This window comes from Primulina huaijiensis, chromosome 2 (genome assembly GCF_012295235.1).
Source record: "Primulina huaijiensis isolate GDHJ02 chromosome 2, ASM1229523v2, whole genome shotgun sequence".
NCBI lineage: Eukaryota > Viridiplantae > Streptophyta > Magnoliopsida > Lamiales > Gesneriaceae > Primulina > Primulina huaijiensis.
The window spans coordinates 4,089,008-4,115,891 of record NC_133307.1 but is presented as its reverse complement, the minus strand read 5'-3'; the positions used below and the strand labels follow the sequence as shown (position 1 = coordinate 4,115,891).

Here is a 26,884-nt window from a genome sequence, read left to right as displayed (position 1 = left end):
ATATACACATAGATATATATATATGTCTATATATATATATATATATGTATATATGTATATATATATATATTGGAGTTATTTTTGTTGCATTTTCTTTCTTCAGAGGACAAGTACTGGACACAGAATAAAGCACACATACTCTTTAAACTTCTAAAGGCAGAATTTGAAGCGTACTCCTAATTTATGAATATTATAATTTGTTGCTCTAGTAAGTATGTCACCATGTCAATTACCACATTATGGCAAATTACAGCCAGGTTGATTGCTGGACTGCATTCTCTCTCTCTCTCTCTCTCTCTCGCCTAGATATAAAAAGTTCCAGGCCACCTGGAATTTGAAATTGGTCTTGGAAATTCTGTTTTGAAGGAATTATTGAAAATTCACTTCACTTGACAGGTTGACCGTGGATTATAAAAATTGCTGGATTATTCTGTTTCTAGATGTTCATGGATCAGTAGAAATTTTATTTCAACTTCTAAATTCAAGCCGCTTTATCTATATCTATTTAGCTCGAGAGATTGAAGTAGTCTAGTTAATCAAGCAATCAAACATGATTTGATCAATATAAATTAATTGCTAAATAATATTAAATATGTCAGATTTCCATATCTTGTTATTTTGTAGCTTTTACTTCGAGTTGCTTTACTACGTTTTGAAGTTATACGATTGCTCTGGATGGTTTGGCTGTTTTGGCAGTAAAAAGTATTCGAAATTTGAATGGGCATAGTATCGGGAGTTATCAAATCCATGCTGGGAAATCTGTTCCTATAGTTAAAGGAGGGGAGCAAACAAAAATGGAAGAGGGTGAATTTTATGCAATTGAGACTTTTGGATCTACAGGTGACATATTCTGTTTACGTTGAAATAGAAACTGTTGAATTAGTAATGCTGGATACAAAAAGCTTTATGTTTCTCCTCTTTTCATGCAGGGAAAGGATATGTCAGAGAAGATCTAGAATGCAGCCATTACATGAAGAATTTTGACGTTGGCCATATTCCTCTGCGGTTGCCCAGAGCAAAGCAGTTGTTGGCAACAATTAATAAAAATTTCTCTACATTGGCTTTTTGCAGGCGTTATCTAGACCGCCTTGGGGAAACTAAGTATTTGATGGCACTGAAGAATTTGTGTGATGTTGGTATTATTCAGGTACGAATTGTTGTTTAAGAAACTTACACTCTACGAACATTTTTTAGCTGCATTTATTTCTACGTTGGAAAATTTAAGCTGAAAAATATGCAAGCTTGGGCTTGATCTACAGTTACATATTGCATAAATTGAAATGATTTTGCTCCCAAGGTCTAATTTTCACAAGTATTTTTTCCCATAAATCTCAAGGTTGGTTTTACAACTATTATTACGCACAAGTGGAGTCTTGGCTAGCTCAAACCTGAGCCTCTCCCCATAAACCCTTTGGGTTAAAATAAATGTTTATGACCAAAAAAAAAAAAAAAAAAAACAAAAANGATCAATAGAAAAACTATAAAAATTAAAGCAATACTCCAGCTGAATTATCAAAACTAGGAGACAAATTTGTAATAGGTAGTCTCAGTTATTATGATGTTATCATGCCATTAATAATGTAGTGATTCTAGCCTTGAACTTGCGCTCAAGCTCGATGTGATCTAAATTTTCTTGTAACACCTGATTGAGAACTATCTTGCTAAAATAAGAAGCTATCAGTTGGCATGAGCTTATCAGCAATTTTAAATATCGAGGAATGCTGGACAAAGTTACCAAATGGGCCATTCTAAAGTATAGAATAACCATAGAACGATTAGTATTCATCTTGGGTGTAGGTATGTGTTCGCCAACTTACAATGTTGGGATACGGAAAATATGTAATGGCCAATAGCTCTCCACGTATATGAAGTTCTGATATTGCAGCTATTAAAAGATGGAAGACAATCAAACCACAGTACTTGTTTGTGTGATGGATTCGGTTTTGCTAATATGGTCTCTCCAAGAGAGAATATCAGACACAAGGTGTAAAATATTAGTTGTATTGGTGGGATGGTAGTATAGAGATGAAGTGTATGGTCTCGTAATCACGACTCAGATGAATGGTAAATCACATCTTCAATTGTGAAACAAACCAAAATTATTCTTCCCATTCCTTACACTTTCTTGAATTTCATCGTGGTAGCTTCATTATCGTGCTTAGTAGAGTTGAACTTTGTCAGATAGATGTTTGATTGCGATTACTGCAACCTTTGATGATTATTGAGTTTTTTTTGCATACATTTAGTGATCTAGCTTCCACCATAATTGGTTTATCAAACTGAATTATTAAATGTGTATTATATTGCGACTTTGACAGCCGTGCCCTCCTCTCTGCGACAGTAAGGGGAGTTATGTGGCTCAGTTCGAGCACACAATTTTACTTCGTCCTACTTGCAAAGAAGTTGTATCGAGAGGTGAAGACTATTGATCTTGAAGACTATTGAGTTGTGAAAAATGTTTAAAACTAAATTCTAAATTTCGAAAATTGTTAAAATGCAACGAAAACCTCCGAGTCATGCAGATATTTATGCTCCCTTTTAGTAATAATCATATTGTGTATGCCCTAATAGGATTTTTAGCAAGTTTGCCTCCGAATGATAAAATGGAGTCCAATTATAAGAATAACATTTTTAATCTCTAATCATATATTTGATCTAATTTTGGTTATGTTATCAATCAACTTATAGTCTAATTTGTCAATTTTTTTTTAATTTTAGTCTTTTCTAAATGTTGAGATGAGACCGGGAATCGCTGACATGACGTTGATGTGGTGTTGAATATTGTTGACGTGTTCGATGTCTTATCAATACTCGGTTGAAAATGGATTAAATTTGAAAAACAAGTTTAAGTTAATGAAATAAAATCGAGAATTGACCTACAACATGACCAACAATGAAAAGTGTGCAAATTATCGAACCAAAACACTGCTAATTCTCTGAGGGTTGCGAGTAGTACTAGCTGAGAGCTTTGTTATAATATCATTACACCAATTCAATCTAGTTTCCATAGACATGCATATTCTTGAGATCAATGCAGTGACAGACGCATTGGCTAATTCTTCTCTTAGACTCTCATTCCTTCTCCGAAGCACAACAGTTGATGGATGAGACAGATTGATTTCTCGATCGCGTGTGAATTCATTCATGTTTGATTTCATGATTTTTAAATGGTTGTCAATTATCATATCAAATTTCAAAAAAATTTTGGTCGATATAAAAAGATAAAAGATAGAAATGCTTAATGCGCACTACGAAATATTTCGTGTATTACTTTGTATTCTATATAATACAAATAATATATAATAATTAAATATTAAACTTAAATATTGTTATTTGCCTTTATTAATAATATCATTTTGATTATATAATATAAACATTATTATAATTATATTGTTAATTTATAAAAAAAATATTATATAAAAAATAAGAATTTATATATATATATATATATATATTTATTTATTTATTTATTTATATAATAAAATGAATATTCCGAGAATATTAGTGTAAGATTTGAAGTGAATGGTTGGAGTTGAACGTTGAATTTGGTGCAGAAATTATATTATTTCAGTTTAGAATTTGCGTTAAAATAGAATTAAGATATTATTATCTAACTCTAATCATCTTTTTTTAAAAAAAAAATTATGATATATTTCAAATATACTTAAAACTTTTTTTAAAAATAAATTGATTAAATCTATTTTCCTATATATCACTGGAAAGGTAAATTGAGAATTTGGCATATAATTAATGTTCTTAAATAAATGGGATTGCGAGGAGTCTGAAGAGTGAGTGGTCATGGCGGCAGCTGTTAGTGCTGCTACTCAATCCTTTCTTCGCTCTTGCCGCCTGCATCTCTTGATCAAGACTAATTCCCATGGCCGCCTCTCCTTCTCCGTTTCCACCGTCACCAGCAACGGCAGCAGAATCATGTCTTCATCATCCTCAAGAAGAAGAAGAACGCAATGCTACTGCACTGAGCAGGCCCAGGATAACGCTAAACCAACAGGAGCCGCGACGACAACATTGGAATCAGCGGGGAATGAGGGGGATGCTTCCAATGATTCGAAGAGCATTATAAAGGAAGCGTGCAACACGTTGGACATACGGGTTGGGAGGATCGTTAAGGTATGGCGGCATGAAGAGGCCGATTCCCTCTATGTGGAGGAGGTGGATGTGGGCGAACCAGAACCCAGGACCATATGCAGCGGCCTAGTCAATTACATTCCCATTAACCTTCTCCAGGTCATAATATCCATATTACCTTTATTTTGCATTTTTTATTCTTCCTTTCTTATTCGTAATCACTTGGTTTGATTCGATCTTGTTTGATTTCTTGCCCGATTGACTTGCGGGGTCCGCACGCCTCAATTCTGTTTGTTATCGTCTCTTTCTTGTGTTCCTAGGCTGAAGAAATATACTTGACCGAAGGGACCGAATTTTACAGAGCCTTGTGTTTTATGCCCATTTGTTTCCCTTTACCATTTGTCTGTACAGGACAGGAATGTGATAGTTCTTGCTAATCTAAAGCCTAGAAATATGCGTGGCGTGAAATCATCCGGGATGTTGATGGCGGCCTCTGATGAAGCACATGAGAAGGTTGAGCTTCTTGTGCCACCTGAAGCTGCTGTACCTGGTGAAAGAGTGTGGTTTGGTTCTGAAGATGACAAAGATAGCCTACCTGATATTGCAACACCAAACCAGGTAAATTCTCCTGTTAAGATTCGTGATTGATTTATATTACATTTATGAAATCAAAATGATGTCAACACTTTCATGTGTGAGATATTATTTAGTGCATAAAGGGTATTTGAACTTTGAAGGACTCATGAGAATACTTCATGAAAAAAAACAGTTAAAACGTTTTTGAATGGACCCCTGCATTTGTTTCTTCTATTTGGATTTTGGCCAAACCATAAAAAGAGCACAATTTTATTCTGTTTCCGTGTCATTACTTCTCCAATACAACCTAGAAAATGAAGTTCTAATTTTCCTGTGTGATCAAACTTATTAGTATACAACTGAGGTTCTGAATTCACCAGGATGAAATCTTGAATCAGGATGTAAACGTTTCCTCATGTATTTTGCTCTGATTTCTTTGATAAGTGCTACTCTTAGTAAATTTTAAGTGCCTGAAGCATATTGCGTGTAGTGGGGATGATATGCGACATAAATGATAGTGTTTTAATTATAGTTTCCAATGGATACAATCACTTACCTGTGAACTGCATATTGCTAGAATGACTAGGAGTAGAAGTGAACAAGATCAGAAAAGCCCTATCTATCAGTGTGATAAAGCCATCGGAATAATAGTTATCTAGCATTCATTAGTGTTACTAAACCAAGTGCTGGGGATTGTATAACTTGATTATAATGCTGTTTATGTGATTTTTAGAGTGTTACAGCAGATGTTAGAAATATACTTGGTTTTTTGTGATCTTGAAGCTATCCAAAAATTGGTCCATGCTGCTTGTTCATGTGAACAAAATAATCTCAGGTGCATGCTCTAGAACTTTTGTTGACTAAAGGTCATTAAACCTTGGAAGGTCTTGGGAAGTTCTTGAAAGAAATTTACATCATCGTGTGATTGGAGTACAGTATATAGTAACTTTAGGGAAGCCATTATAATCAATCTCCTGATGTATATTTGTAGTAGAAAGAGCATAGTGTGGTGCGATTGAAGTGCCTGTCGACCAAGAGAGATGATATTCTCGAGCCATCGACTGGGAAGGAAAGGGAAAAGGGAATCAAACACTTGTTTTCTTATTTTTGATTGTCATATCTTTTAAGACCAATTTCATGAAGCAGTTTAAACCATTTTCCAGTTTCTTAATTGTTTGGATTGGAATCCTACACTAAATCCTGGGTGTTTTGAATTTTTTTTTCAGTTTTTAATTTTGGGAGATGTTTTTAATTTTGGTTCACGATTCAAAGGAATTACGGTCATGGCTACTTTCGTACAGTACTCATCAAATTTTTAGAATTCTTTCTATCATCTTTTACCTCAACTACTCTAGCTCTCGACCTGTCTGATGGCCTTTTACCTCTAATAGACTTGCAACTTGGCTATCCGATACTGTGCAGGTTCAGAAGAAAAAGATTTGGGAACTAGTCCAACCGCACCTAAGGACCGACGACTCTTGTATTGCTATGCTTGGCCTGGACCACATGAGAACATCAGCAGGTGTAATAATCTCTGAGTCGCTGAGGAACGCAAAAATATCATAATAAAAATGTTTAATGCATACTGTTGTTTAATTTTACCTTTATGTTTTGACACTAAAGAGATATTTTTCTGCATTGCTGTATTTCATTAGTGATCCTTTGTATTGAATTTGTTGGTAAATTTACGGTGAATTGTTGGTAGGGATGATGAATAATGTTCCATACAATGAAACAAAGCATTAATGGACAATTCATGTCATATTGCATTGACTAGAAAAGGGTTGAAACCAAATTTTTCTATGGTAGCTTGTTGTCTTGCTGGATAAAATTTGTCAATTGTTGTTGGGTCAAGCGTCGTCTCTTGGACACAAGGAATGCAAGGGTTCGAATTTCGAAACAAATATTTCGATACCCTTGGGGTTTTTTGGGGTGTGGAATTTTTACATAAGTAAATATTTATTACTTAAAATAAAATTCAAAAGTTAAAATTTATTTAAAAAATAACTTAAAATTTTATCTAAAAAATTGTTCTTTTTAGCGCTTTTTTACGTTTTTTATATGCTTAATATGGTCAAATTTTTTTTGCCGTTTATGTTTGAAGTGAAGTTTTTTCTTACGCCGACAATTTTTCGGGATAGGTCGAACTTGTCACGATCCATTGGTTCATATAGAATCCATGTCCACGTTTCGGCGAATCGTATTTTAATATTGTTTAGAACACCGAATGTAGGACAACAAAGTCATTATAAACTTTAGATGTATTCGCGTATTTATATGTGAAACACGTGTTGTTGACTATCTATTATGCATATTGGTATGTCTTTTGTGAGACGATATCATGGATATTTATCTGTGAATCGGTTCATGCTCATATTTACAATAATAAGTAATATTTTGACATAAAAAATAATATTTTTAATGGATGATCCAAATAGAGATGTGTCATACAAAATTGACTTGTGCGACCGTCTCACAAAAGTTTTTGTCAATACATAATATGTTAGTAAGTGTTCTAAAAAGCATCTATTAAGCCATATTAATCATGAAGTGTGAGAAAAAAGCTTCGTTTTGGGCAAAAGCGTCAACTCTATGATTGACCATATTAAACATGTAGAAAGTGCGAAAAAAGCATGAAAAACAAAAAATGATTATATAAAATTTAATTTATTTTAAATAATAAATTTATAATGATATAAAATTTTACAACAAAAAAATCGTTAAATGCAAAAAAATAAATTATGATTTTAAGACTTGTGTGTTTGATAACTTGAAAAAATATACATTTATTATTAATATTTGTATCTTTATGTATTATTTAATCTATTAATTAAGTGATAATTGAAAATATAAAAAAAACTAAAAACATTTTTTCACAATTAATCTTGTAAATCTTGATGTTTTATCATGATGTTTCATCACATTGTGCGTTTTTAGAACTTTGATTTTAACTATGAGTTTTTTATTATGAGTATGATAATACGACGATGTCATGCTTAAAATTTGAGGCCATGCGTCGAAATCTTATTATTAAGTCTTGGATGCATAACTAATACTAGTGTCGATACACGCGTTGCATGCATATACAATATTTTTATAATCCATTTGATTTATATTTAGATGAAGATCAAAATATAATTATAAAAAACAGTAAAAGACCGCACTGTAATTTTGATATATGAATTAAAAAAATAAATAAAAAAAAAAGGAGAAAAAACATCAAGTAAGAATTAAATCAGCAACTTGATAATTAGAAAGTAAAAACTATCCGCTAAGCTACATATAACTTACATTAAAGTTTTAACATTTTATTAATATATATAATTATTAAAACAGAAAATAACACCAAAAATTAGTTACTCTAAATGTCTTAAAATTAATAATATAATATATATAATACAATTGCGCGATAATTAAGCATAGTAAGGACCCTCACATTTACTCGTCGCGTGATCTGTCCATTTGTTAATACCTCACGAACCACCACTTTCTGGAAATAAAAGAACCAAGTATTCAATGGAGGCCTGCTGCAGCAAAGGGGACCTATTCCAATACGACACATTAATATTTTCTTTAGTAACAATATCTGGCAAAAGTGAAAAGACCCGATTCCCTTGATCAAAGTTTTGGGTCAGTGTCTTCTCAGCAAAACAATAGTTTGACTCAACTCCCAAATAGTTTGGAGCTCATTTAGTTTCAAAAATCAAGGGATCTAGGCCCCAAAAAACATGCAAGTGAACATCGAAAAAACATAAATAATTTACTTCAAAATTATAGAGAAATCACACACTTTCAAAAGTTGGCAAAATATGTCGACCTCTACAACTTGTTTATTCTACAGATACCCGACCTTCAGTGAATTGATTTATTTACAATAATCATAATTGATAAACAAACATAGAAACTGTCTGTCTATATCTAAAGCTTGAATATTATGCATCAGTAATCAATCACGCCAATTAAACTACTCCAACGTTTCTGAAGAATTGCATGTGCTCTGCTACAGGGAACAGCCTGCACTCTTATTTGCCCATCGACAGTCTCCCGTGTAACAAGCCCCAACCTCACCAATGTGTCTATCGATTTTTCGACTGGCATTTCAACCTGCATAAATAGTATATCGTTTTCTAGAGGAAAAATAAAAGGCATATGATAAACCTATCCCCCTTTAGATTACCTTTTCACGGAAAACATTGTAAATAAACCTCTCACATTCATCTCCTACAGCTCTCATGGCAGTCACCTGCAATCAAACCCGTTCTTGAAGATTTAGGCACTCAAAAATAGGAGGAACTTACACTCTGTCCACCAGAAGTTATTTTCCACTTTGAGTATGTTAATAACACACGATATCACATATTTATCAATTAGATTTAATTATACATGCTGAGGTAGTTCAAGGAACCTCATGCCTCAAGAAGAAGATAGAGAGAAACAAAGTATAAAACATTGGGTGATTGAGCATACAAAACTATTCATCTATTTGCGTGCTGGGCCAAACCACCAAACTGGCCCAATTCGTATAGGACCTTAAGTGAGAAACAGCAAACCTTCGGCCGCAGTACGGAAATAGCATCTATCCGGAAGCTTAGTAAGAAAAATTTTAGAACGTTTCACATAAATTTCTAATCCATGTTAGTTGAATGTTTTCGTAGTCCTATGATTTCATGATTTCTTCAATACTATATAAATTATAAAAGTTTTAGACTAAAATTACCAAAATTTTATCAGACAAAAAAGGAACTCCACAGTAATAAAGAACGGTGAATAAAGAAAGATCTTGCGTGAAAACCCTGTAAACTTTTTACCATGCAAATTAAAAATTGTTCCGCTTTTAATAAAATTTCAGCATACACAATCAATCTTCAAGCTGTGGCCTACCAAGATACTTCCTCAGTAAAAGCCCGATGAACCAAATTACCAGAGACAGAAAATAACAAATATAAACCCAACCTGGCCTCCCTCCATCTTCAACAGGATCGCATATACCAAAATTGCTTCTTTGTACTGCATCGTGCCAAAAAGGAAAAAGAATGAGAAGCCCTCTTATTTATTTTTTTGGCCTAAACTTCTGGAAAGACAACTGGCATAGAGTGTTGGAGTATAAGAAGACGAGTAATCAACACACACGATTATTAGATTACAATCAAGATTTCTTGCCTGCTGCTGTTCAGAAGCATCAAGAAGAAAATGAATGCAACCAAAACCACTGGCAGCTGTTTTCTCGTAGAGCGTCCTGTTGACCAGAAGCTGAAATAAAGCATTAAACAGGTGTCTTCAACAAAGAATCAATTTCTTATGAAAAACAACACCCACAAAAAATGCATCCATCTTACATGATATCTATCTCTTGTTTGTTTATAGCCCAAAAGTACACGAGTCACATATATTACAAGGGCGCTGGCTGCAATTACATCTAACAGTAGCGCGGATCTGCAGAAACCACGTAAATACAAACAACTTCCAATCTTTAAACATCATAATAACAATCAGAGCTACTATTGTAAATAACGAGGAATTGACAGGAACTATTGATTTCAACCCAGTGAGAAACAAGCATAACTATCAAATGAAAAAATGGGGAAAAAAGCACAGAAAATCCACTATCTATGAACCAGAATCAGGTAATAGAGGAAAAATTACATTCAAAAGAATGTAGTCAATGTACCAAGTGTACCATTATGGTTATGATAACCATTGTAAGAGTTTGACGCCGTATGCAACAACAAAGAATGGAAAAGTTCGATGACGTACACGACAGTAAAGAATGGAAAACTGCTGGCAGTAAGAGCAAGAGGAAAACAAATAATTTCAAACAATTACAGCGCCTTCCTCACCCAAACTAAGTGGTATTGCGGTGCAATAATTGCCCTTGCAGGGTGAACAATCGAAACGTGACATTTGTGCTACTGTACGATTTAAAAGATCTGAGTTGCACCTATACTACCAACTATAGCTTTTGGTAAAACGACAATCGCTCGGTCCTACAAATCTCTTATAAATTATTCTTGTTCATTAAACTTTTAATCTCAACAACTTTTTTCCAGCCTCAACAACCACTTTGTTACTGTAGCCTCTCAAGTGAATGTCTCAAACACAATAATAGACAGATGGTAACTTGTCCTCAGAAAGAACAATCTCAGATAACATGCTTATCGTGAGATTCTAGGAGATCCCCACCACCTAGCTGTTTGCGGTGTGGATGGTCCTGCGGGTGGAGGGGTTGGCTCCGTTTCAGTATGTAACTACAATGTTTCTACTGCCTCCACACTTTTTGCATACAGCTGTTGTAATTCTTATCTTCAATAGAAAGGCTCCTTTCATTTTCATGTCCAAAAATCATATCACAGGTTCAGGCCCACCTATGCATTTTGCATGTGAAGCATGTGAAGATAGTTTCTACATAACAGACCCACTGGTTTTAAATTTCAGCATGAAAGGAGTAATCTTACGACCTCTCAAGGAAAAAAGTATTTTCTTAAAAAACCTTCACTTTATGAAATTTAAAAGGACAGCATTGATACCGCTGTTTCAATCTTTCGAGGGATTAGTGACTACTGCCAAAACAGCTAGAGTTTGTGAAGAAGAAAGCCAGGAATCTTTAACTCAAAGTTTCGCACAGAAAGGACTTGTAATGTATGAAGAAAAAGCTCAAATAAATAAGAGCAGGTAACATCAACAAACAGGCAGTGTGCTGAAGCTGTATCCACTTACACTGCAAACATGCTGCTGAGCAAAAAGCAGCCTACAGCCTATCTTCCTCTCTAATGCCAATTCCCAAAATTTCATATTGACAACTTTTGAAAAATATATAAGGAGAAAAAATACTCATCTTTTTATGAATGAGTTCAAGGGACTCCTATAGTGAGCGCAATTACAATATAAAAGATAACAAATTAAGGTTAAATATTTGTCAGATTTCTATTCCCCTATTTGCAATATTTACTACCTAAAAATACAAAGGAAAATATCCTATAATATCTCCAAGACTGCAACCAGATAGGAAAAAATGTTGATTGATGGATTTTCAACAACAAATCACTACAATATGAGGTCTCCCTCTCTCCCTCATGATCTTGAATATGTATTCTCAGCTCCCTCAACTTTTTAACAACCAAAATCATTACAAACTCAAGTCTTCACTTGAAAAGGTCCCACCAACCAGGCCTCGCACCAACTCCATGTTCCTGAAACCTCATCTAAGATGACCAACATGAGATAAACTTCACTAGGAATTCGGGTTGTCATTGGATTTGAATTTTTTCTAATCAGTTGAGATTTATCATCAGCATAGTTTGTCCAAGTATTTTGTAAGCTAGTTGGAGCAATCAATGCTCAACCTCAGATTCATCCAACGGTTGTGATTCTTGAAGCCGAAAGCTTAGAGCTAATTGTTTGAGACATATCACCAGCATATTATGTTCACGATGACTATATGAGTGTTGCACTTCTAAACTGCACAAGTGAGAGACCAGGAACCAAAAAATATACATGTACAGAACGCCATGAACTCAACTTCAAAACAAAGCCTGAAGCAAAACTACAGCAGCAATCGTAAAAGAATCAGTTACCCACGGGGAAGATAAAATGTCCTCAAATTTGTAACTTAAGAAGTATGCCAAAAGTCCCAATATTGTCGCAGCATCCAGACGCACCTGGAAATGACATTATCTTATTATAATGTATAAACATCTCCAAATACACGACAATATAATGAAAATCAGAAATACAGTTCCAAGACAGAAAAACCACAAAGTCACCATGATCGGAAACTTGGCTAGCTTAATTTATCCCGTAAATAATAAAGTAATGTCATTCACAAGCTGTCTCTGAGAAGAGATTCTTGATATGTTCTAGTTATTCTTATAAAAATACACTTTTACAATCATCAAACACTTTTACAATCATCAGATCATCACAATTTTTTCCATTTCGATGGCTCTGGAAAGTCATAATTCTGTAAAGTCAAAACAGGATAATGATCCAAAATATTATGAACATCCAAAACTTCCTTGCACCGTTTCATAAGAAAGATACTCTCAAATTCTTCAAATGAAAACATCAATGAATGATGTTTTATGAGTGAATACTCTCCAGATCTCCCAATCATTATCTGTATGTGTTTCACAAACTTTTTCACCTTCGAAATTTATTTATTTTCTATGAGTTGAAAAGTAACATGTTAGCAAGGACCAAGGAGTAATAACAGCACAACAAGCATAATAAATAATAGCCCTACCCAAAAGGACCAGCAACATAAATGTGCACACAATGTGCAGCATGACTCAAGGACAAAATGTAACGTTCGAAAAATCAACCTACGTAAACCGCATGCATGCAAATTATTTTAATTGCTTAATTGTTTTATTTAATTGCTTTTAAATGCTTGCATTATATTTATTATATGATTAAATGCATGATTACATAATTAAATGATAATATCACATGATTACATGAAATTAAAGATTTTACCCGAATATTCAATAATAGGCAGGAGAAAGGAGACCGGGGACGACCAAGACAAGAATAATTATTTTTCATTAAATAATTGCAAGGCTTCCTAATATGATTAAAAATGATTTAATTTTCATAAAAATATTGGAGTTCGAATTATTTTACGAGTCGAGCTCGATTTTTCTCGGGAAGCCGGTTTTGGGCAAACAAGGAGTTTTAAAATATCAAAAATATTATTTTTGGGAAACTTATTTATAAACTTTTATCATTTAATTAAATAAGTGTTATTGGGCCAAAAACCAAAGCCCATAGCATGTTAATTTAATTATAAATAAGTTACCAAGCTTTCAAAAACACCATAATCAGCCACCAAACAGCCGAAATACACCACACACACAATTCATAATTTCGAAAAAAATAAGGAGAAGGAAAGCTTGTGTTCTTCGTCGCCCGTTCGTCCTTCTTCGCCGACGATTGAAAATTCGAGCGTTATAAACGCAAAGGCACGTTCCTAAACTCTTTTAAAACATCATACAAATCATAATATGCTTGATTTAATTGATTATGCATGAAAAATATTGGGTTCGATTATTTTACGGTACGATACGGATTTTCAACGTTTTTACGATTTTACGCTTTTATGAAAAACGTTTTCAAATCCAACGAGTACGCTGCCAAAACATGATAAAATATGATTGAAATATGGGCAAAACATAATAAAAATTGTAGAGGAAAAAGCTGGAACAACCGTGAAAGAAAAAAAAGAAAGAACCGTAGGCTTTATGGTTTGTGCAATATTCAAGGGCTCGCTGGTTTGCATGGGGGCAAGGGGGCTCGTCCAGGGCTGGGTCAGGGTCAGGGTCAGGGTCAGGGTGGTCTCGGTCTAGGGCTGGGTTGGGTCCTAGACCGGCTAGGGTTCGAGCTTTGGGCTGGGGAAGAGTCCATGTGAAGAGGGACTCTCCCCCACGCTCGTGTAGGTGCAGCAGCGGCCATGGGGGCTCGCTGCTGGGGCTTGGGCGGGCTAGGTAGGTCCTTCAGGGTCCTAGGGTGATGGGCAGAGGTCGGGCCAGGGGCTGGTGCGGTTGGGTTGGCCGCTGGCTCAAGAAAACGTGAGTAACCAAAAAGGCGCGCAGCTTGTTCTCGCTTTCAGGTGGTTCGCTGCAGGGGTTCAAGGGCCTGGACTGGGCTTAGGCTGGGTCCGGTCGGTACCTTAGGATGGTCCAGGGAGGGTCAGTTAGGCTCGGACTCGGTGGTGGCTCAGGCGAAGAGTCCCACACGAGAAGGAGATTCCAGTGCGTTTGGAGAGGAGGCCCGCGGCTGCTGCTGTGTTGGTGGCTCGTGCTTGGGTTCCAGGGGCGGGGCTGGGCTGGGCTGGGGCTGGGCGTGGTCCAGGGATGGCTAGGGTCATGAGGGGTCAAGTGGTTAAGGGCTGGAAGAGTCCTAGACTAGGTAGGAGTCCTATTGTTCATGGGAGACTCACGCACAAACACATGCAGGTTTGGGGCCAAGTTTCAGGTGAGTTTGAGCGACTTAGAGGCTGGTTCTTTGGGCTGGGCTTGGTTAGTAGGGTGCCTAGTTGGGTTCGCTTGGGTTTGGCTCGAGGTGGCTCGGGCGTGGCTCGAGTAAATTGGGAGATAGCTCGGGTGGTTCGATAAGGGGTCAAATTCGAAAATTTAAGGAAGAAATTTCGAACCACGGGTCCACAGGGGTGGCTCATGATTTGGAATGATAGAATAAATAATAAAATGTTATGTTTAAAATTTGGGATCAAAATATGGAGTTTTGGATTTATCCGAGATTTAATCGCCACACGAAACGTTAATTAAAGAATTAATTTAAAAGCCTAGGTTTAAGCTTCATAAAATTATGGAAAATTATAATTAAGCTTAAATAATTATTTAGAATAATCCCATGTCATTAAAAGTGAGAAAAAGATAAATTCGAGAATTTTTACGTACAGGGACAAAATGGTAATTTTACACTTAAGAAAATGCGAAAACGCTTGGCAGCATCACGAAGGATCATAATGCTTGTAAAATAATATTTTATGATATAAAATGATGATTTTGATGATAATATGTATTTTTATGATTTATGGTAAAACTGTGCAATTTTTATTGTGTAAGATGCTATTTTTGGAAAGTATGCTATTTTATGATTTTTAAAGAAAAAGAAAAATATTTTCAGGGATGTGAATTGACTGTGACATATGATATATGATTTGTGGGGGATCCGTTTATGTGAGAACGGTGAACTTACAATTTTGTGGGGATGTCGTGAGGGGAAAAGGCCCTAGAGGGAGCTCTTTTATGAGAAAAGGCCTCAAAGGGAGCCCGTTTATGGGAGAAGACCCCCGAGGGAGCCCCGACGATCGTATTTCCATGGTGGAGCCTAGTGCACACCCCCATGGGCCATGTGGAGTTGAAGACTGATCAGTCGACCGAGGATAAAAGCTAGTCACTTTCAAGGATCAAACTTCACCCAAAATGATATATGATTGAAAGCTTATGATTAAAATGATTTTATGATATATGATTAATGATGATGATTAAAGCTATTTTTAAATGATTTTTAAAGGATTTATTTATGCTTAAAGTTATTTTAAAATGATTTTTACGATTTATGATTTAATTATGCTTAAATGATTTTAATTGTTTATTTATATTCAAAAGCTATTTTAAATAAAAATATGATTTTTAATGCATGTGATTGTATACGTATTATTTGCTATCCATGTTTAGAACGTGCTGAGTCTTTAGAATCACTAGGTTTGTATGATACATGATTTGATGATTTATGGGAGGCGATGACGATTGAGTGGATCGAGTGCAGCAGTACACACCCGAGGAACTTTATGTTTCCGCACTAGCTTGTTATATTAAAGATTTAAAGATTTTGTTAATGATTTTATTAGAGATATTCTTATGCTTTATTTTATTGTTAGTTGATCTTTTTAAAGGTTGATTTAGGAGTTTTTGGTTAGACGATGATTTAAGATCTATTTTATGCACTTGAGATTTCATATGTTAAATTATTATGATTGTTGATTATGTTAAGTTATTTTATTTAGTTTAGTATTTTAGAATTTATGATTTATGATTAGAAAAAAAAATCGAGGTCGTTTCACAAAACACCATCACGATAAGTTTCATGACCAAATCGCAGAACAAAAATTGTATTTCATGCTCTTAATTTGTTGTGAGGAATGGAAACATTACATCTGAGTGAAAAGACTAATTCATACTCAGCTTACCGAGTCAAGGATACGGAAAGACAGCTTTTTGTGAGGAAAAACAACCTACAAAAGTAAGAAAATGTCATTTATGCTCCTCACATAAATTATTAGGATAGCAGTATGCTATAAGCATTTCAGTGCTAAAGCATTTACTTGCAAATCTGGAATAGGAATTTCCTCATAGATTTTCATCTGTAATGAAGGGACCTCAGCTTGATTTACTTTTTCTCTGTCTACAATTTCTTCCATATAGAGTAAGATTATTTGTTGAAATGCAGGCTCCTGGATGAAGACATTTAAATTTTAAAACACAACTGACAGTTATATATATAAAAAAAAGAATGCCAACATGAAGAATCAGCGTCATTCAATAAGCACAAACTTCTTCCCAACATCAACTCCTTGAAATATAGATAGCAATTGGTTTACCAAATATTTATTGGTGACTGACAGATGTATATCCACACATGGCTTTGTACAACGCATTAAATATAGTTGTACCAAATCAATCATAGTCTGTTTGATGATATGTGAAGAGTTGTAGTCACATCTTCCCAGGCCCGTGATATATGATTAAATTTAACCGAGTTCACTTTTCAACTAGATTCACATAATTTGTGCAATTTGAAACTGTCACACCCATATGTTGCTTCCAAATAGATCCTAGTTAATTAATCATATGCTAGTCGTACAGAACTGTAAATATGATACTGAATGTGAATGTAAGTTCTGGTGTCAGTTTTTGAATTAATAAATCACATATCTAAAGAACTATGTAAAGGCTGATGGAACAGGTTGATCAGTAAGGCATAAACACCTTCTTTGTTTTATTCAAAGTTTCTAACTTTCTGAATAATGAAAAAAGATTACAATCTCAAAGTACTGCAGAATATATAGAATATTTCTACCACTAATGATAAGATATCAATCTGATTTAAATAACAAGATAAAGCATTTTACTTATCCTAACAACCTTATCAACCTAACAACCTTATCAACACTTATCAACACTCCTCCTCAAGCTGGAATGTACAAGTTATACATTCCTAGCTTGTCAACCATTTTTTCGAACAATGGCATAAAAAGTCCTTTTGTTAGGATATCGGCAGTTTGTTCCGAAGTTGGAATATATGTTATGCTGATGGTTCTTTCATCGATCTTCTCTTTAATAAAATGTCGATCAACTTCAACGTGTTTAGTTCGATCATGATGCACCGGGTTGCGACAGATGTTTATTGCAGCCTTGTTATCACAAAATAGTTTCAATGGCATACTTGCATTCATTTTCAGTTCTCCAAGTAACATTTTCACCCATAAGGCTTCACACATACCATGAGCAACTGATCTTAATTCAGCTTCTGCGCTGCTCCTTGCTACTACTGGTTGTTTTTTACTCTTCCAAGTTACCAAATTCCCCCAGACAAAAGAACAGTATCCTGATGTGGATCTTCTATCACTTACTGATCCGGCCCAATCTGCATCAGTGAATATTTCAACATTTCTTGCTTCTGTTTCCCTTTCCTGGTGTCCCCTTAAGGTACCTTAATATTCGATAAACGGCTGTCATGTGATCTTCAGACGGGGCATGCATAAACTGGCTTACACAACTCACTGAAAAAGCTATGTCTGGTCTAGTATGAGCAAGATAAATTAGTCTCCCTACTAGACGTTGATATCTTTTTTTCTCCACAGGGGAACCATTCACTGTTTCTCTCAATTTCTGATTTGGAACCATGGGTGTGTCAACCGGTTTACATCCTACATTCCTGTTTCATTCAAAAGATCAATCACATATTTCCTTTGAGACACCAAGATTCCAGGTTTGCTCCTTGCCACTTCCATGCCAAGGAAGTACCTCAACTTTCCCAAATCTTTCATTTCAAACTCAGCTGCAAGTTTCAGTTTCAGCCTCTCCATTTCATATAGATCATCTCCAATAAGAACAATGTCATCTACATAAACAATGAGAATCGTTATTTTTCCATCATGTGTCTGTAAAATAGGGTATGATCAGTATGAGCCTGTAGAAATTCAAGTTTTAGAATCACTTTAGTGAGCTTGTCAAACCAGGCTCGTGGAGATTGCTTCAGACCGTACAGAGACTTTTTTAACTTGCAAACTTTACCACTCTTCCTTTCTTCATCAAAACCAGGAGGTAGTTCCATGTATACCTCTTCTTCTAGATCCCCATTCAAAAAGGCATTCTTTACATCTAGTTGATATAGTGGCCAATCTAGGTTTGTTGCCAAGGATAATAAAACTCGTATTGTATTGATCTTTGCAACTGGTGCAAAGGTTTCTTGATAATCCACACCATAGGTTTGTGTGTATATCTTCGCAACCAATCTTGCTTTGTAACATTCAACTGACCCATTAGCCTTGTATTTAATCATGAAGACCCATCTACAACCAATAGGGATTTTATCCTTGGGTTTTTGAACAATGTCCCAAGTTTCATTCATTTCCAGTGCCCGCATTTCTTCTAGGACAGCTTGTTTCCATCTGAAAACGTTCCAAACCTCTTGTATTGTGGTTGGGACTTTTGCACTTGATAGATTGGAGATTAGTACCTGAACCGAAGCTGATAAATGTTCATATGCCACATAATTAGCCACTGGATATTGAGTGCAGGACCTGGTTCCCTTTCGTAATGCAATTGGGACATCTAAGTCTAGACACGAGGCATCATTCTGCGGACCATCTATATTCTGCGGACCATCTATAGTATCAAGAGACCGAAACTCTGAGTTGGAGACTTGGCTGCCAAGAATCTTTGGTTCTACCACGGTATCTGGATGTTTCTTTCGTGAGAAGTGCAAAGGAAACGGCTGTAGTAATTCTCCCCCTGCCGTTGACAGACTTGGAGGAGGAGAAGGGGTAGGAAGAGTGGGAAGATTCCAATGATACTCCCAAGCATTCGGAAGGACTGGATCTGAATTTTTTTCTTCTTCATTATGGAAAGGGGTAGACTGTCCTTTTGGAAAGAATGCTTGTGGCTCGAAGAAGGTAACATCCCGAGAAATAAAATATCGTTTTGTATCAACGAATAACACCGATAACCCTTTTGGGTCGAAGAGTATCCTAGAAATATGCATTTATGAGATCGAGGATCTAATTTACTCCTATTTTGATCATGTATATGTACAAAGGCAGTGCAGCCAAACACTCTGAGGTCTAAAGAAGATGACAACCTATGTTCTGGATATGATTGATGAAGACGATCAAGAGGAGATTGAAACTTTAAGACACAGGAAGGCATTCTATTTATCAAATAGCATGCTGTGAGAATGGCATCCCCCCGAAAAAATTTAGGGACATGTGATGTGAATAAGAGAGCTCGTGCTACTTCCAATAAATGACGATTTTTTCTTTCTGAAATTCCGTTCTGTTGGGGTGTATTAACACAAGAACTTTGGTGAACGAGACCATTCTCACTAAAAAAATTTGTTAAGTATGGAGTTGAAAAATTCTGTTCCATTGTCTGTACGCAATATGTTGCTAGTTGCATTAAATTGCGTTTTGATCATGGAATAAAAGTTTCGAAAGGTTTGTTCAACCTCCGATTTTTCCCGTAAAAGATACACCCAACAGACACGAATATGATCATCAGTAAAAGTAATAAACCATCGTCGATTGGAAGTAGTAGATACTCGAGAAGCTCCCCAAATAATACTATGAATTAGAGCAAACGGTTTAGACGATTTATATGAATGAAGAGGAAAAGGAACACGTGTATGTTTTGCCAATTGACAAATTTCACATTGAAACAAATCATTATTTCGAAATAAATTAGGAAATAAATGTCTTAAATACAAGAAATTTGGATGCCCTAATCTGGAATGCAACAATAATATGTATTGTTTGCGAGAAAGGGGAGAATTCCCAACGGCTGTTTGAACATGGTGACTCACGATAGATTCATCCCGAAAGTACTAGAGGCCAGAGCTTGCATTAGCACTGCCAATCCTCTTCCCCGAGATCAGGTCCTGAAAAATACAAGTAGATGATGTGAAATTAACAGCACAATTCAAATCCTTTGTAAGTTTGCTGATGGACAGCAAATTGCAGGACAAATTAGGAACATGCAAAACATCCTTAAGAATAATCGAATGGCTGAGTAAAACAGTTCCTACACCACGTACAGGAGTATACGATCCATCGGCAATTTTAACCTTTTGGGGACTCGTACTGTGAAGATATGATAAAAACAAATTCTTACTGGATGACATATGATCTGAAGCCCCAGAATCTATGATCCAAGTCTCACATCTTGCAGTTAGGTCACTGAGGGCTGTGAATTTGGTACCTTTCTCAGCCAAGTTGGAAGATCCAGTAGCACCAGAAAATAATTTACAAAGTTGCTCCATTTGCGTCTTCGAGAAGCCTGCTGCAGATTGGTTTTCATCTACGTCCGGGTTGGCTGAAGCTTGAAGCCCCCTTGTTTCTCGGTTTCTGAATTTGTTCGAGACCCAATTCGCCGGTTTACCATGTATTTTCCAGCAAGTTTCAATAGTATGATACGGTTTTTCACAACGTTCACACCAAGGTTTGCCATTCTTCATATGAGGATCGATAAGATTTTTTGGAGCGCGCGTGGCGAGTGCCGAATTTTCTGTAAATGGTAATGTGTGAAGCATCACCCTCTTTCGGTTTTCCTCTCTACGTGCCTCCGCAAAAACCTCATCGATTGACGGTAACGCCTTCATCCCTAGAATACGTCCACGAACCTCGTCCAAACTTCGATCCAACCCAACGAGAAAGTCATAAACTCATTCCTTTGCCACCATCTTGCGATACAAGATCCCATCGGCTGGATCTTTCCATTCACAAACAGTGAACAGATCCATTTCATGCCACAATTTTTTGAGTGCATTGAAGTATTGAGCGACAACACAATCTCCTTGTTTCAAGTTTCGAATCTGATTACGTATTTCAAATACTTGAGAGGAGTCTTCAAGGTCAGAGTATGCCAAAGTCACAGCATCCCAAATATCCTTAGCAGTGAGATGAAAGAGATATGTTTCACACTTTCACTGATACTTTCTTCCATTGAATTTATAAGCCACGCCATTACCATTGAATTTTGAGTATCCCAATTTTGATAAGTCGGATAAGTGGTAGAAGGTGGTGGAATGGACCCATCAAGATACCCAAACCTTCCTTTGCCCCGAATCACCAATTGAACGGAACGAGACCATTGAAGAAAATTTTTTCCGTTTAGTTTGTGATTCGTAATTTGAAGGGATGTAGATTCAAGGGTAGAAGGGGAAGGAATTGTGTTCGGTCCAGGGATCGTGGAGGAATTTTCAGATCTGGATGTGTCATGGCTCCCAGAATACGCCATTTTGACCATCGGTTGAAGCCTTTAATTTTGCTCTGATACCATAAAGGCTGATGGAACAGGTTGATCAGTAAGGCATAAACGCCTTCTTTGTTTTATTCAAAGTTTCTAACTTTCTGAATAATGAAAAAAGATTACAATCTCAAAGTACTGCAGAATATATAAAATATTTCTACCACTAATGATAAGATATCAATCTAATTTAAATAACAAGATAAAGCATTCTACTTATCCTAACAACCTTATCAACCTAACAACTTTATCAACACTTATCAACACTATGGTATGAACTGATATTTTTAAGTACAAACATAAAAAAAGAGAAGGCGCCAAAAATATAAAGATGACATGTTTACGCTAAGAAAATATTATCGAAACTAGTCAATCATATGCTAGTTATACAGAACTGCAAATATGATACTGAATGCGAATGTAAGTTCTGGTGTCAGTTTTTGAATTAATAAATCACAGATCTAAAGAACTATGAATTTGAAACTGATATTTTAAGTACAAACATAAAAAAAAAGACGTCAAAAAATATAAAGATGACATGTTTATGCTAAGAAAATATTAATGAAACTTGTCATCATAAAGACAAGAGGATGGGACATTCATGAATGAAATACCTGGAGGATAGACTCTGAGATAAGGATAGAAGCAGAAGTCCTTAACATCTTCCAAATGTCATTTCCACAATTTTTAAGTGTTGCAGGTTTCCATATGTCACTTAGTGTAATCCTTGGCAAAAAACTGTCACTGTATAAATGCAAATTTCATCACGGTTAATTATCTAGAAATGAAAATTTCAAAAAACCACATGCAGTCCAAATTGAGAAAATAATCGGCTTCGTTAATTTCTCATAGTACCTTACATGCAGATGCAGATAGGAACATGACATTACAATTGACTATGTTACGCCTCAAACTAATACTCAAAAACATAACAAAACATTGCATAATTTATGGATGCCACACAGACATTAAGATGTAATAGAGAAATTAACACCAAATCCAAAAGTCATCTTACCAACCACAATCTTCGCACACAAATTACAAGTTGACGGTGAACTCCTATTTATTTTCAACATCTTAAAGGTCTCAAAGTAGGTCATGTGAAGAAGATGGCTGTCTCACCGCAGACCACGTTATTTGGCTAGAGTTACAGGTTCAATCGTTGTTTCTGACCAAATTTCGGAAGGTGGAAGGAAATTTGATCCAACAAATTCATCTTCTTGGACTGCTATTAAAGTAGAAAGGTTTGATCTTTATGAAATGCTATCTCCAAGATAAGAGAAATTTTCCAAGAAGAAGCTTGTAAGGTATGGCGGATGTATGAATCTGTTGGATAATACAAATAAGACCAGCACACAGTTCTACAGTTAGAAACAGTAAAAAATTTGGGATGAGACTAGCAAAATTTCTATACCGAAAATATGGAGAATTGTCTAGCAATTATTTCGGTCAACTGCATGAGCAAAAGAACAACATTGTGTCAGTCAGTCCATACTAAAATGTCACGCTCATATAATGAATCCTTTCAATTCAAAGCGAAGTAAGGATGCAAGACCAGTCTCTAAATTTTTTAACTTTAAAGTTGTACTTCATATGGCAGTGTTGCTTGATTGACTATTTAAAGAAAAGAAATCAGAATAAAGAAAGGAGAGGAAATTGAGAAACACTCCATGAGGATTCAATTGAGACTTACACTATCTATTATGAAGGAAGCATGGATTTTTCTTCTCTGTTATTGAAATTACAGCGCAAGAACTTATTATGGACGCCAAAAATTTTGATGCCTTCTGAACCTGCTTTAGAATGGCTTATTTAATAAGGTAATCACATAGGTATTTAATTAAACTAAAATACGTCTGCAACAGAATTGGAGTTAGAACACATCCCAACAGAGAATCTTAAGCAACCAAGGAACATTATGAATCCCATAACCTTTAGGATAGGGAAGTCTCCTGTTAAATAACCAGAATGCAGAAATAACCATGGGAAATGTTAATGAGAAGATATAAAAAGAACTAATGAAAACCCTTTCAGAATTTTCTCTTTGATTATGTCACTCCAGCAATGTAAAATAAAAATCTAACTATAGGTATCCCAGCGCTGTCAACCCCAATAAACATATTAATCAATTGGTAAATTTTAAATTATTAATTAACATGCAATTAGACATGTCAGAAGTTTAATCAAATAAAAGTCAATAAAGTCAAACCTAAGATGAGATTCACAAGTACTCTTGGAATCAAGGTCAAATGCTTGCATAGGTTTTGATGGCACTAAGCCCAATAAAATAAAAAATTTCCTCAAGAGCCTCTCACGAGGCCCAACTGCCGAAAGAACCGCTTCATAACGAGATACTGCCTTCTGTGCTGCCTCCCAGATTGGAAGATTATTCGATATGCTGTTAACTCCTTTATGGTCATCACATACTTGATCGCTTGAATTTGGTTGCAAGGAGAGGGAAAATTCTTTAAGCCAAATTAAAATTTGATCTGTCGGACCTATGTCTTTTTTCAGGCTTATTCTTTCAAAAACCTGCGCCGATGAAAAATTAAAATGTCGAAACATCAAGCATATTTTAAAAACTCAATGAAACAATACAAAACAAAAGATTCATATAACCAATCACTCTACTCTAGGTTGTCGGAAAATGTCGCATGAACCTTGTGTAAATTTAACATGGAAAGGAAGTACTATGAATGCACACAAAAAATGATGAAGAGAGTTTTCCAGCTAAAAATTGGGGAATAATATTCTGAGAAAGTGCTTTCAAATACAAATGTAGCTAAAAATTGGTGGAAATTTTGGAAACAAATAGTTTTATGTTAGTTTTCTTGCTTTAATAGTCTAGATTTTTCTAGGGGCAAGTGGAGGACATTCTCTTGTAAAGAGCAATAGCTTTGGTCTCTGAGGACTAACCCTCAGCTCTATAAGGATTGTGTCATTCATGTCCTTCATCTGCTATGAATCTACATATCCAGTGAAAGGATACAACCATTAATCTTATGTACGATCCTCTTGTCCATTTATTTTGGTTATAATTCCCGTGAATTCTTAAATTCTCTTGTCCATATGTTTCGGTAAATATTTGATATTTCCAATGAGGAAATAATGGTACCGACAATTATTAGGAAATTAGCAAAATTTTTATATAAGATGGAACACACTTCTTACTGTGATGTTTTGCCAAAAATGTCATTTACTTATTATAGCTCAAGAACAACATAACCTACAGCTCATTGCAAATGAATCCCTCAAGAGAAGCATTCAGCATTGAAATTATCATTTTTAAAAGTGTAAATATGAGAAAATTTAACTCTATATTTAATTCATGAGCACAGTACATCTTTTATAGGGTACAAGAGGTATAACAAAATTCCATAAAATCAAAAAAGATATTATCCAACCTAATTTAAAATATTTAAATTATCCTATCAGATCACAAATAATATTTCTAATTCTTTGACAAAGTACTAAAATTATCCTTTTTTTTATCTAGCCTCCCCCTCAAGCTTGGCGATATTGACGAGTCCGAGCTTGCCAACAAGAAATTCATGACTTTGTTCTGACAATCCCTTTGTGAGTGGATCAGCAAGTTGATTGGGTGTGGGTACGAATTTAATACTGATAATCCATTTATCTAGCTTCTCTTTGATAAAATGTTCATCTACTTCAAATGCTTGGTCCTATCATGATGAACAGGGTTGTGAGCAATATTGATAGTTGACTTGTTGTCACAATAGAGCTGCATAGGATCTTAGCATTCTATCTTCAATTCATTAAATACTCTCCTAATCCAAATAAGTTCACAAACTCCATGCGCCATGAGCATATATTTGGCTTCTGCACTGCTTCTTGTAACAACAGATTGTTTATTCCAATGCCATGCCACTAGATTTCCCCATATCACTATTCAGTATCCAGATATCGACTTCCTACCTGAAATCAAACCAGCCCAATGTGCATCTGTAAATATACTCATCCATCGATCGTCATTCTTTGCAAAAAAAAAAAAAAAACCTCTCCAAGGTGTTTGTTTCAAATATCTCAGGATTCAGTAGAATGCATCAAGATAACCTTGACAAGAGAGTGCAGGTATTGACTCACTAGGCTCACTACAAAAACAATGTCAGGACGAGTATGAGAGAGATAGATAAGTTTCCCGAGGAGAAGTTGATATCTTCTAGCATGCTCTAGTTTCCCTTCAAACATTTTTCATTGAATCCCCAACTCAATTGTTGTCTTACTCGGTTTGTACCCCAACATGCCTATTTCTCCTAACAAGTCAAAGGTATATTTTCTTTGAGAAACCTCCGTCACTCCTAATGTAGAACCCGTAAATTAGACTACGTATAAGCCATGCATAATTCTAGTATTTTAAATTAAAATGATTTTTTTTTTATTGCATGAGTATTTAAATTCTTTTCTTTAAATTTATTTATTTTACGTAGTAGTTTAATTGTCACCTTTTCAGTTAAATAAGTGAGGCCGGACTGGAGATGAAGTATTGAGATAAGTTAATAAAGACTTATTTAAGAAGTGGTAATTTAGCATGTTTATTTCATTAGTGTACGTTTAATTACTTTTTATGCGTTTTAGGCATAATTCATGCACGATAAGATTTGTTTCATGAAATTTTAAAAGTTCGTGCATTAAGATTTTTAAGTTGCATTTCACGTTCGAACGAGGATCGGAGACCGGAGAATTTTCAGGAAAATTATTTTATTACACGATCTATTTTTTTATAAATTAAGTTAAAGCATTTTTAGGGGATTTTTCAAAAAAATAGGAATTTTTGGGTATTTTACCCGCAGAACCTTTAATTTTTACGATACGCAAATTTTATCAAATCGGGGGACTTTTTAATGGTTCAGCTATTATTTTCAAAATCTTTCCAACTCGAAATATCTTTCGGGAGTGGGTTTGAGCTTAATGGGCCTACTTTTGAATTTGTAAGGCTTAATCATCTTTTAAATCTTTAAATTAAACAAGTTAGGCCCATTAACTAATAAATTATCTTATATAATTAACCCTTAAGCATGTTTTACCCTAAACCTAATTGTGCATCAGCCGACACCCACCTCCCTCAAACATCCTCTCTCGGTTTCTGAACCCAGCAGCCGAAAGCTTTGGTTGTTGGTTTGTTTTTTTTTTTTTTTTTTTTTTTTTTTTAAATTTTGTAC

General features: G+C 35.3%; 3 protein-coding genes across 12 annotated transcripts in view; 2 read left to right on the top strand and 1 right to left on the bottom strand.

Annotated features, from left to right (window-relative positions):
- The window catches only part of LOC140965010 (methionine aminopeptidase 2B), an 18,746-nt gene extending 16,195 nt beyond the window's left edge, over positions 1 to 2,551 (top strand). For all 6 annotated transcript variants that reach the window (XM_073425079.1, XM_073425057.1, XM_073425073.1 and 3 more), the window contains exons 10-12: positions 697 to 840; positions 930 to 1,147; positions 2,319 to 2,551. In XM_073425079.1, the coding sequence (XP_073281180.1) occupies positions 697 to 840; positions 930 to 1,147; positions 2,319 to 2,429 (473 nt within the window). In that variant the 3' untranslated portion in view covers positions 2,430 to 2,551. The remainder of the gene's footprint in view (positions 1 to 696; positions 841 to 929; positions 1,148 to 2,318) is intronic.
- Positions 2,552 to 3,761: 1,210 nt separating this feature from the next.
- LOC140965001 (uncharacterized) lies at positions 3,762 to 6,346 on the top strand. Its single transcript, XM_073425030.1, has 3 exons — positions 3,762 to 4,245; positions 4,498 to 4,704; positions 6,085 to 6,346. Exons 1-3 carry the CDS (start codon positions 3,799 to 3,801, stop codon positions 6,226 to 6,228), a joined length of 798 nt encoding a protein of 265 aa, XP_073281131.1. The 5' UTR covers positions 3,762 to 3,798; the 3' UTR covers positions 6,229 to 6,346.
- A 2,024-nt stretch (positions 6,347 to 8,370) lies between these two features.
- The window catches only part of LOC140964972 (uncharacterized), a 25,632-nt gene continuing 7,118 nt past the window's right edge, over positions 8,371 to 26,884 (bottom strand). Inside the window, exons 5-14 of one of the 5 annotated variants that reach the window (XM_073425006.1) lie at positions 23,914 to 24,236; positions 22,319 to 22,448; positions 16,505 to 16,633; positions 16,370 to 16,414; positions 12,238 to 12,317; positions 9,999 to 10,095; positions 9,823 to 9,912; positions 9,616 to 9,669; positions 8,840 to 8,905; positions 8,371 to 8,753 (exon numbers count right to left, since the gene is read on the bottom strand). In XM_073425006.1, the coding sequence (XP_073281107.1) occupies positions 8,739 to 8,753; positions 8,840 to 8,905; positions 9,616 to 9,669; positions 9,823 to 9,912; positions 9,999 to 10,095; positions 12,238 to 12,317; positions 16,370 to 16,414; positions 16,505 to 16,633; positions 22,319 to 22,448; positions 23,914 to 24,236 (1,029 nt within the window). In that variant the 3' untranslated portion in view covers positions 8,371 to 8,738. Of the gene's footprint in view, positions 8,767 to 8,837; positions 8,906 to 9,615; positions 9,670 to 9,822; positions 9,913 to 9,998; positions 10,096 to 12,233; positions 12,318 to 16,369; positions 16,415 to 16,504; positions 16,634 to 22,318; positions 22,449 to 23,913; positions 24,237 to 26,884 lie in introns of those variants that run through there. The other 4 variants (XM_073424991.1, XM_073425018.1, XM_073424998.1 and 1 more) reach the window with 4 other exon arrangements.